The sequence below is a fragment of the Lineus longissimus genome, chromosome 6 (genome assembly GCF_910592395.1).
Source record: "Lineus longissimus chromosome 6, tnLinLong1.2, whole genome shotgun sequence".
In the NCBI taxonomy this organism is placed as follows: Eukaryota; Metazoa; Nemertea; class Pilidiophora; order Heteronemertea; family Lineidae; genus Lineus; species Lineus longissimus.
The window spans coordinates 15939315-15950760 of NC_088313.1; the positions used below are offsets into that span (position 1 = coordinate 15939315).

The following is an 11446-nucleotide window of genomic DNA, read 5'->3' on the forward strand; positions in this document are numbered from 1 at the left end:
AAAATGTGGTTATTGAATTTTATACTTCTTAGGTCTTTATTTGTATTAACTTCTTATTACAATGACAAGCATAAGGGAGCAACACACAAAACATCCATCCAATGCAGAAAAACTGTTTTATATTTTCATATTTATAGAGAAAAGACCAACCGGAAGTTGGATGTTCTTCATCAATATCGTCTGCTTTCTCATTGACGGGCTACGAATCCTCTACTCATCTGAAACTCCAACTCCAGGGAGATGCCCAAAGCCATCTTGCAACCGCACGGGGAACCTCATTGCTCCTTACGGTTAAAAGAGCGCCACCAATATTTATCGGTTTATCTCCTTAATATGGAATAATTTCCCCAAGTGATACCATGCATTTTGATGGAGTACATCTTCTTATCGTTTTGGGTAAAGTAATTTTCTCAATACGGAGTGAAAGCAGTCGGGTGGAAACACCACGACATCGTATTAATCACTGTCATGTCAACAATGTAATAGACTCGAATCCCATAATTGAAAACTAGTGTTTTGTAAAGATTGTGGAAGTGTTTGCAGTTATCTTTTCTAAGATATTAGGAGTGACGCGCCGCTTGCTCATTCTTGCGAGGTGCGCGAGATGATGGATCGAGTTCCCCCGGGGAGTGTGGTTTCTGACCAGAGGGCTGGAAGCCAAAGGGCACATTGAGGGAATGTGAGAGGGAAAATGTGTTGGCAAGCGTAGATTAGGCTTTAACTTTACTCCAGCTATTCATTTCTTCGCACCTCATCTAGAAAGATTATTGCTTTAGCTGTTGCTTTACTTCGGCTATTCATTTCTTCGCTCCTCATCTAGAAAGATTATTGCTTTAGCTGTTGCTTTACTTCGGCTATTCATGCCTTTGCTCTCTCCTCTAGAAAGATTGTCGCCTTAGCGGTTGTTTTACTTCTGTATGCTATTCTATTTGCCTTCTCTTCCAGAAAGCACCGGCCAATCCTGTGACTGAGTATACCGAAGACATTCCGGCGGCGCTAACTGCTGAAATCGCCAGCCGAAAGTTTAAGCCACTTTTGATCGCATGTGAAGAACCATCAATCTTTTTGGGGAAAATAGCTTTGTGGTTAGATGAGGTAGATTTCTTTAATCGACCAACTCACTTCACGAACCGGAAATCGACCAAGTCAATAGCTTTTATAACTCTCATTTTTGCCGCTTGGCTTAACCTGCTTTGATCAATCTCCAACGACTGGCGAACGCTGTTGATTCGTATTTAACTAATATCCGAGTGAAGTTAGCCTTATCAAGCCTCTCTGCTGACAAATGACCTTTGGTTGAAATGTAGCCGAGCACCGTTGGGTATAAATCTGCTAACGTGACAGCAATGCGAATTTGCGGGCTGGCGCTGCGTGGCGTCCGCCATTGTTGTCAAGACACACCTCGGCATACCAACCATCTTGTGTGTTGTTATCACCACAAACAGTCGCCATCACAATTCTCTCCAAACCAATTCCTCTCCGCATCCGTGACATCTATCTAATCACAGATAAGTAATAATATCAAAAGCAATTCTCAGCAATTACCAACTCGGGCGCCCTAGCGCGCTGAAATAAATCTTGAATTTTACAGAATCTTGTCAGATAATGCCGCCATTATGGCAGCCAAATGGCGCGTGACCGAGCGGCCACCTAAAATGGCGCACTGCGCCCTTCGTACGATCGTTCATTACATGGGCCAAGGGAGGCGACAGTACCTAGTCGACGTTCTGGAGATGATGAATATGTCTTATGGCACCCGGGTCAGCGGCATCAATACTATCATCTCTGGACATAATTCTTCTTTTTGGTTTCGCCATGTTAAGTTATGTTTCCTTGCTGCGCGGAGGACGCGGGCGTTCTTTGGCTTGTCATGGAATCCAGGGGCTCTTGTGTTTGCCAGGAGCGGCGTGACGGAACATCTCGGATAGTTGTGCCATATCGATGGCCATGTTGTCACAATGTATTGGTGGTAAAATGTAATTGATAGAGGAATGACTTAGTACTTTGAGATGTTTTCTTTGGCGGGGGTCACAGGTCAGGTATGTCTTGAAGTTTAGTGAGATTAGCTTCTCTTTTAAAAGATACAAAATTAGTGCTTTCAGAGAAACTAACTTTTCGCACTTGAGTGCTTGTCGTCGAGATTGGATATAAATTAATTTTCCTTGAAATTACGGTTTTTATGATTCGTCTGAATAAACTTTTGCCTACAATGGGTGTCATCTGACACCGATGTGACTGCTGGAACGTTATTTTCTTTAATGAAAACTGAAAGCGATTTGTCATAACCCGCATTTAAAACGTAACAGGGAGACACCCGAAAACGCTCAACAGAACCGGCGGTGCGGTATTTATCGCCTCTGATCGGAGGTCACATCAAACAGTCCGCAGCACTTTTGGAAATTATTAAATCCCTGGCACAGTTGCTAAAGACCTCTCAGTACACATATTATACCCGTATACGCTGTTGAACACCTCTGAAAAGGTAGTATCTCCCTAAAACATGTTTACAAAACATATTTCATTTAAAATAAAGTGACTTTCAAAGAAATTTGTCCGCGTGAATATCAAATCGCACAGGGAAGAATGCCCCCCAAGTTCTTGCCAGTGGTCATGTTTTCCTTTGATGAGTATCAGTCCATATGCTCTCGAATGAACACCATCGAATTAAGTGTCATCTCAACTTGATGTTATTGTCAATGGAGACACAAGCAGACGACAATTTCAGGTTTCAATATCAGGATTCAACGACCATAAGAATCGTTCGTGCTCGAGTGAAGAACCATATAAACATCATTGAGTTAATTACAGGGTAGTTTTGCGATCCTTATACCAAACTTGGGCATCAATATCAGAATTACTTCAACAAAGGGATTCTATTACCCACTCAGTAAAAGATGACAATGCTTGGTAATTTTGTGTCCACTTCAATTTGATTTCAGCTTGAGGTTTTGTTCAGGAGTAATCGCACTGTTGATAGAACTGGTCTCCCACTATGTCGGTGGCCACATAGCCAACGGAATATGAGATTGTCAAACGGATAAACGGATTAACATTGACTTGAAACATGTCATGGCATACCGTGATGCAAGCCATTTTGTCGACGCACGCTTTGTCTTTTAGGCAGCATTTTGTGGCATGCGTTGACAAAAAGGATGACTTTTGAAATGCATACGTAGTTAGGAGACATCAACACTCTAAGCGCTGGAATTCGTATAGTGAAACGAAAGCTTTGAAACTAGTTCATCTTGCCATCCCGAGTCAGACTCTCGGATATTGTTAATCACGTAAGCTTTGAGTCAGCCAACCGCGTTCTCGCAGCGAGGAAGAAGCTCCACCTCGGCAATCTAGAACCACCTATACGGGCGTCCATCACGGCTTACCTGAGACTGGAGCTTTCATTCCGGCGCCGGGCTACCAAGTTTCATTTTTATCACATCTTCTCCCGACTGAGCGGCAATTAACCGCATGACTATAGTAGTAATTAAAACAATTTGGTACAAGACAATTTGCAACATGAGCTTCGGCAATTTGACTGGCGTACTTGGAGTGTTTTGCTACTCGGGCGAAGCTTTGGTTAAAGGTGGAATGTCTTGGTGTGGAGCGTATACCTTGGTTGGTTGCAGCGGATGCGATGCTGCCTGGAAGTCTGCTCGTGAATTGTGGTAAATTGCTTGAACAAACAATAATTATGCCAATTAGCAGTTTATTAGTATATCCGTGATGAACGTGAGCTGCAAAAATGTATCTCTTGGTTGTTCCTTCAACCATCATTGCTCTCCAACTGCAATTAGTGATCCCAAGACGTGCAGGATGTCTCCGCTGATTTCGTCCCCGAACACGAAAAAAACAAAAAGGACCAGCTATTTACAATGATGGATTCTTCTACTGGACAAGCCAGGTACCTACTATTCTACCTGGCCAGGGACCGGAGATGATCATACGTTACATAATATCGGGTATCACCTGGAGTTGTTAAGTACAGGAGATTATCATACCTTTTGCAAAACTAGGTATCACTTGGCTAGATACAGGTGATAAATCATACGTTATGTGTACAGTGAGTATATATATATATATCATCTTGGCAAAGTATACAGGAGATAGCCTCATCATGCACGATTGAGTATAAGTATTTCCTGTACGCAAGTTGCAGACAATTGTATAATGTTGAACAACAGGTGACTATAGCAATTTGACTAGAAACACTGAATATACCACCACAATAGCTAATAATTAAAGTAAAGGTATCTTTAAGTGTTTGTTTATCAGGGCAACATATAACGCATCCGACACCACTCGCCTTCAATTAGTTCTTCTTAATACGTTACACGAAGCAGCATGCAGGAGCTGGGTATCGGGTGTAGCCAGGCCAGCCACCGAGACGAGAGTTACCGCCATTCGATGGCAAGTTTTGACTCGGTGGAGCCAGAATCGTTAGCTCGACTGGCTGGCGGCGCGCGCGGAGGAAAAGAGTAGCAACACAAATATAACCTCGCCCTGGAGGTTAATCTCCCACGCCAACTGAAGAAGTTACATGACAATTTGGTTCTCGGGGACGGGTTTGCTTTCATTTTTCAGGCATCACCTTAATGAAGAGTGATTAGTGGGGTTAGAAAAACGGTTATCAGGCGGCCAAAGATGAAGATTACTTACCAGCAGCAATTAGAAAAACGATTATAAAGATAGCAGCTACACTTTTCAAGTATGTTTAATGGTGCAACACAGTTTTTATACATTGTATACTCATCCTTATTAACTAATGACAGCTGGTTGTGATGTCTTTCTAACGGTCTCCAAAGTAACAATATTTGTTTTGTTAATTTTTGTTTGTATGTTTAAGTAATCGTTTCTCAGTCTTGGATCACCTAAGCACAGGATGAGCGTCCTGTCCAAGTCTTTTGCTGCCGCACCCGGTATTAATTTTCCGGGGTAAACAGAGGCACAAGATATACATGTGTTCGAGTGCTATGTCATCAGAAGTGAGACTCTAAAAAAACGTTTAAGGGTTGCCCATTTGTGTTGGTTATTTTTTTGCGTTTTTCAAAGTTCAAGAACAATTATTTTTAAGAATGTGGGTTTTTATCGATTATTTGTTTTCAGTTGACGCAGACAAGTTATTTTCAGGGGGTGTCCAACTAATTAGGTATCCGATACTTATCGCCAAAAACGTACCATGGGGTTTTCGAAATCATGGGATCAACCTGATCAGATTTAATCTGCTTGAAAATATTGGCAAAGACTTAGGCGGGTTATAAAAGACATAAGGCATGTTTTCACGAGGAGAGACTAATGACACTACACATTGCCTGTGGGTACGATCAGGTGGCGGCGCTTGTCTGGTCCCAGCAGATCCGCGCCACCTATCTCAGCGGGATCTTGCCAAATTACGGGGTAATTGCCGTCTCAGTAAGAGATTCTCATTTATAGACCGGTCACAACAAAAGCCAAAACATCTAAACACCAAATTTGACAAAGTCGTCATTCAAACGTACCGAGTTAAAGCGATTGTGCTTCAATTGTGAAAGTTTGGAGATTGAGAAAATAAAATCCGATATGTTTTGAATTCAATTCAAGTTTAGCTCTGCATTGGTGTAAAATTTGACAACGGATGTATAGCTACACCCGTGATTTGACTAAGGAAATACTCAGAGATTCTGACCAATGCTTGATGAAACGAACTTTTTTCATTCAAGTGTCTTCAGCTTAAATTAAGGGACAACCATAATTTTAACCGTTCAGGCTGGACAAATGGCTAATAAATTATCGAGAAAAACGCTGCTATTTACTGTGTTGTGAATGTGCATTTGAAAGGCGGCGGTTTTCGTGCGGTGCCAGAGTGGCGCCATCGTGCCACCACCTCGGGGCATCCGAGATTTAGATTGTCAACCAATAAATTTGATCTGTTTCCCAACTAAATACTGCCGGTATTTATTAAATGTCAAATGGATGTTCCACGACACCGCCTCACACTGCAGAATAACAATTTGTCGAGTGTCTGTTGTCTTCTGTATCTCAGTTTTACTGCATTTCACACAGAAAATAGCGCTTGCATTTCGAATTTCGCAGTGCATTTTACATATCACATTCTGCATTCGCATTTCGAATTTCGCAGTTCGCAGTCCAACATTTCACATTTCGCATTTCATTGTTGCATTTCGTTTTATCTTCAAATGCAAAGTCTCTTCTTCAAGTACAAACAATGTATTATTAAAGCAATGCAACAACATAATTGGATAAACCTCAAATGCAATGATCCCGTCTGTCTCCCGGCGTTTGGAGTCAGCATCAGCGTTCGCGCCACCCAGATACTCGCATGATGATTTGAGAAATCCCACGGTGGACATTACGCTGATAGAAACGCTTATAATTTGTTCTGCTCGGGTTATCCTTCAGTTTCAGTGACGCGATGTGAACCCTTGCGAAACGTCATTGACACCAATTAAAAAGCGATGTTTCAACGATCATCTCTGATGAACCGATGCCGTATATCGTGGTCGCCATGATTAATCACTGAACGAGGGAACATTTATGTAATTTTCGCGTAATTTCAACATCAAATTATTTTCCGTAAATCGCAATGGAATATAAGAACGGCTTTGACTTTTCTGTATCGACATTTCATGGATCGGTAAAATGTATGTTTTACTGTGGCATAGTGCTGTTCAAATGATTTTTATCATGTCGCAATATCAACATTTGATCTAATGATAAGATGTTTAAAAATCAAATCCTTCTTATTCATGTAGCGACAGTATACTGTTTTAATTGCTGCAGTTACCCCGCCGGTACTAGGTCGGATGTATAGAGCCATTTTCATAAATTTGGAAGCGCACCAGCCATATCTGCTCTACACCACCACGCCCAACCATGTGAAACACTATGGATGAAACATTCCTGGATATTTTTATCCCACCGCCGGGGTTCCTCCAATATAGCGACGGCCCGGCTCAGCGGGCGCGGCCGGTCGCTTTCCCCGCAGTTAATGACCCGTCCCGACTCATGTCCCTCCCGATAACTCGTCCAATTCCGAATCGCAACTCAAGCGGAGCCCACCAGTCTCTTTTATATTCTGTTAATTCATCGGTAATAACTATTGGGAACGGTTCAAATAATGAATCTGTCAATATGAAATCCGTAAGAAGCGCCATTGCCTCTGTAATAAAATTCTAATCAGTTAGTCCGCTCGCATCGCCCGACAATTTGGAGAATCACCGTGTTCTACACCGGGTCCTTATCAGATTTTCCACCCCAGTAAATCGGCGGAGTGAAATATTTCCTAAATCAATCAGTGCGGCTTTCTATATGTTAACTGAGGTGTTTTATGTCTTTGAGAGGTTTAGAATAAAGGACGGGAGACGTAGTGTCTTTGAAACCCTACGCACGATCTTTGCAGGATTGCCGATCTGAGCGAGTCTAAGCGAGTCTAAGCGAATTTAACGGAAGGACAAGCCGAATGTAATGCTGGAAAATGCTCAATAAACTCCAAATGGACTTCATAACGATTTTGGGATAGCGGGAAAGAGAGTATAGGATTCTAACTTTAAACTGAAATGAGGGTTGAATATTCAACACGGATGACCGTATCCGATTTACAGCATTATCCGTCTCACCGTATAGAGACAAGAAGGGACCATGCGATTAGAGCGAGAGTTGCTATCGCGATCGCAGTCCGTACGAATAAGGACCGCCAATACTGGACCACTCCGGCTCACAATAAGATCATTTTTGCAGTTTGATGTCACAACCGGTCCCGGGTCACAACCAGACGCCATGCCAAAAATACAAGTAACACCAATGTTGGTCCCAAATTTGCCATAATAACCTTTGGTGTGACTGTGACGTCATACAGACTTGGCTGGTTCCGGCGTATACTATGCCCACGTCCGGCCGCTTGGTTTCCGCAGCGAGTTACCCACCAAAGAAAGAGCGTAGTTTTGTCGCCATCTTTAGATTTCTTAGAGAACTGAAGACCATCCAGGAAATCATTTTCGGATCGGTTGTCTCCGTTCAAATGAGGTAGCACACAAATTCACTGACTTCGTACTCGACGCGGCGGTCCCAATTGACACAGAAGAGCAATTAGTTAATTAAAAATTGAGACTCATAAACGCCACTCAATGAGGTAAAACAAACTGTTTCCTGCCGGTGTAACAAGGATCAATATCCCTGATGATTTCAATGAAATTGTCAAGACTTTTTTGATACACACAGTACAAACAAAAGTCTGGGTCATGTGACAAACAAAATGGCGTTGATGCCTGATTTGCTTTCGGCAGGATTGATCGGTAAAATTAAAAACCAGCACAAAATCCCGAATTCCTCCTCAAATCAAACATATCATCGATGCATACATACACCTCTGATAAATATTGATCCATAGTAGCGATGAAAAATAAGAGATGATAATGTTTGCACCTCGTAATCGATGGTTTGGTGGCTTCAAACTTGTTTTTTGTCACTTTGACAGAAAGAGTGCCACGCCCCCTTTTTACCTCATCTGTCTGTGTTTTGGTTGTTTGGTCTATGTGAATCTTTGTGCTGGCTCTGGACCACCACTGTTACGAAGTCGACTATTTTATTGTGAATCTCTGTACAACATTTCAATGATAAGAGTTCTGTCAGTGACAGTGTGAATTGAAGCAACATTACTGCTGTTATCCATATCAATGACAATGTCGTCCTTCCACTTTTCAGAAAAAGATTCACACGGAGATATAACATGGACATGGGCCTACCCATCAGTGACTCCCTTTCTGCGAGATTTCTACATCAGGAAATCAAACCTCAACTCTGAAAGTGTGCCAGTGCCGTTTACTTATGGACAATTCCAGAGAATCTGGTACTACATCAGTACTACAGATGTCGCAGATACAGACAATCTTCCAAAGGTGGGAGTGTTATTGACATGGTCCTGGCCTTGAGTAGGCCTAAAATGTACATGGCTGCATCGTTTGGGAGATAGCATACATACATGCATATATAATATACTCATTTATTAAACCTCATTTCTGGATTTCTTTTGAAGATTTGGTGATTTTTCCTTTAGATTTATAAGTGGAAAAAGAATTTCATAGACTAAAGTACAATATATTAGCCTTATTCACTGTAAAATGTCCCGTCAAGACATACAAAGATACATTGACCTTACTACAGTACTTTGTAATCAGTAACTCCGTTATTTTCAGGTCAAGAAGTTTTCCCTAGTCTTGACAGCGAAAGACTTCAATCCAGAGAAGTATGAGAGCTTGACGAGGATTATGTGCGCCCTCTATAAGGAGACAGGGACGCCAGTTAGCATTCTAGAGACATTCCTCACAGTCATGACCAAGGGTGTGTGTAGAAGTGAAGAGAATGGGACGTTTACCACAAGAGATTTTAGTACAAGTGATGCCTATTTTGCCGGCTCAGCCAAAGGTAGGTTCAACTGTCTTAACTGTGTCAAGTTGTCCATTGATGTAGGCCCTAAGGCTTCAATCAGTAGTGTTTAACTGGCAGTATTTATCTGCCTATACATCCTCTTTGTAAGAAGAATCAATCCCAAAAAGTATGGCCATCACTCTTCTAACTTATCATATTTTGTATTTCTTTTCAGATTTGATCAACACATTTGGTGTAGAATCTATTCTGATCTACGTAGCCATGTTGTTGAAGAAGAGAGTCGTTGTGTATCATCCTAATGTTGGTGAATTAATCCAGGCTGCAAGGTGAGGTTAACTCCATTGGTGATATGAATAAAGACAGCAAATGCTTTTATCTAAAACTCCATGTACATTTACACAAGGCCTTTCTGTACAAAATTGAAGTAAAAGCATTTGCGAGTCTTTATTCATATCACCCCATGTCTTGTAGTTGGGGTGTCAAGACAATGTCACAATCTGAAAATGGAGCTGAGAGTTTGAAGCAAGGAGGAAGCCAGAAGTTGGTCATATCCGTAACCAGCTTGTTACAGACTTTTTTGACTAAATAGGGCCTAGGTGTGTTTTGTCAGATTACAAAAGCGGCATGGTGTTCACCAGTATCTACAAAGCGGGTTGAATAGCTGGGCCTTTGAAACCTTGTGTTTTTTTTCCAGAGCCTTCCCAGCCCTTGTCTGGGAGAGACAGAATTGGAACCTCCTCTATCCAAATGTTCACTTGGATAAAGACGAGATGTCTGATCTTCAGAGCAACACAAGTTATGTCGCTGGATTCACTGAGGCTTCAGTGGAGGGAAGGTAAATATTATAGGTCACAAATCTTGTAATGGTGAATCAAATCCCACCGTGAGTTGGCGCTCATACTGAGTTAGGTCTTTACCCCAGAAAAACAACAAACTACAATGTAGATGAGACGCTGACTGTGAAAGCACTAACATCTCGCGAGATCTATTGCAACATTGTTCTTGCATGCGACGTCATTTGATTGTGACTTTGTCCACAATGTCTGAAAGTCTCTGGAGCACGAATACACAACTCTGAAATTTTTCATCATTTCTTTTCAGGAGTGATTTGTATGATATTTTTGTCAACCTGAACAACGCCGAGATCTCAATCGCCCCGCAGGCCAAGGAGACATTTGCCATGGGTAAACTACATAAAGATATTGCCATGTACATGGTTCAGAGTGCTGAAGATGACAGCATGAGCAATAAAGATGTCATTGGTGTAAGTATGAAATACACGCATGGATACATTTCCATTGTGCCTTTCCGAGACCTGATCATCTTCCAGTTCCAACGATTCCACGGTTCCATAATTTTGTACGCCTTGGTATTTCAGGCCGTTGTGAAGAAAACCAAAGAACTACTGAACAACTTGAAAAGCTTGGCAACAGAGGGAGAGGACGGGAAAGCCAGTATCAGCATTGAAGCATTACGGGGACGGAACATGCCACCGGCTATGGAGAACTTTTTATACAACCTTGCTGCAGCAGAAGGGCTGGTGCAGTTGTAAAAAGAAACATTTGATGGGGTACGAAGGCATTTTTAGTGGCAGGCCTGGATTGGGACATACTACAGGCATAGTAACATTCTCACTTAAAATCTACTCAGGTTCGGTTGAGTAGGCTTGGCCAAATTCTGTTAGATTCTAGCCATTTCCCAAGGCAACGATAAATTTATACTACCGTCACTTCCAAATGAAGACAATATAATTTTGATACTTTTGTAAATAGGTCGACTTATATGAATGTTCTACATTCCTAGTACAGGTAGTTCTGTGCATTTACATGCATCCAGAAATAGTGACCGTTATATGTGTATTCTTACAACAGAATAAAAGCAATACATCATGATCATATCGGTCTTACATCCTCTCTGTCATACCCCAGCTAGAGGGTATCATGGGGCCAATGTTGTAAGTAGCATGATGTGGCTCATAAAGACTAGCAAATGCTTTTACTTCAGTTTTGTACAGAAAGGCCTAGTGCAAATGTAGATGGAGATTTAGATAAAGCATTTTGCTAGTCTT

The 11446-nt window shown here is 41.7% G+C and overlaps 1 protein-coding gene across 1 annotated transcript; it reads left to right on the plus strand.

The window, feature by feature from the left end:
- The first annotated feature begins 8228 nt into the window (after positions 1-8228).
- On the plus strand, positions 8229-11273 carry LOC135489264 (DENN domain-containing protein 10-like). Its single transcript, XM_064774533.1, has 7 exons — positions 8229-8285; positions 8695-8888; positions 9186-9414; positions 9593-9704; positions 10073-10213; positions 10480-10642; positions 10757-11273. Exons 1-7 carry the CDS (start codon positions 8246-8248, stop codon positions 10928-10930), a joined length of 1053 nt encoding a protein of 350 aa, XP_064630603.1. The 5' UTR covers positions 8229-8245; the 3' UTR covers positions 10931-11273.
- The last annotated feature ends 173 nt before the right edge of the window (positions 11274-11446 follow it).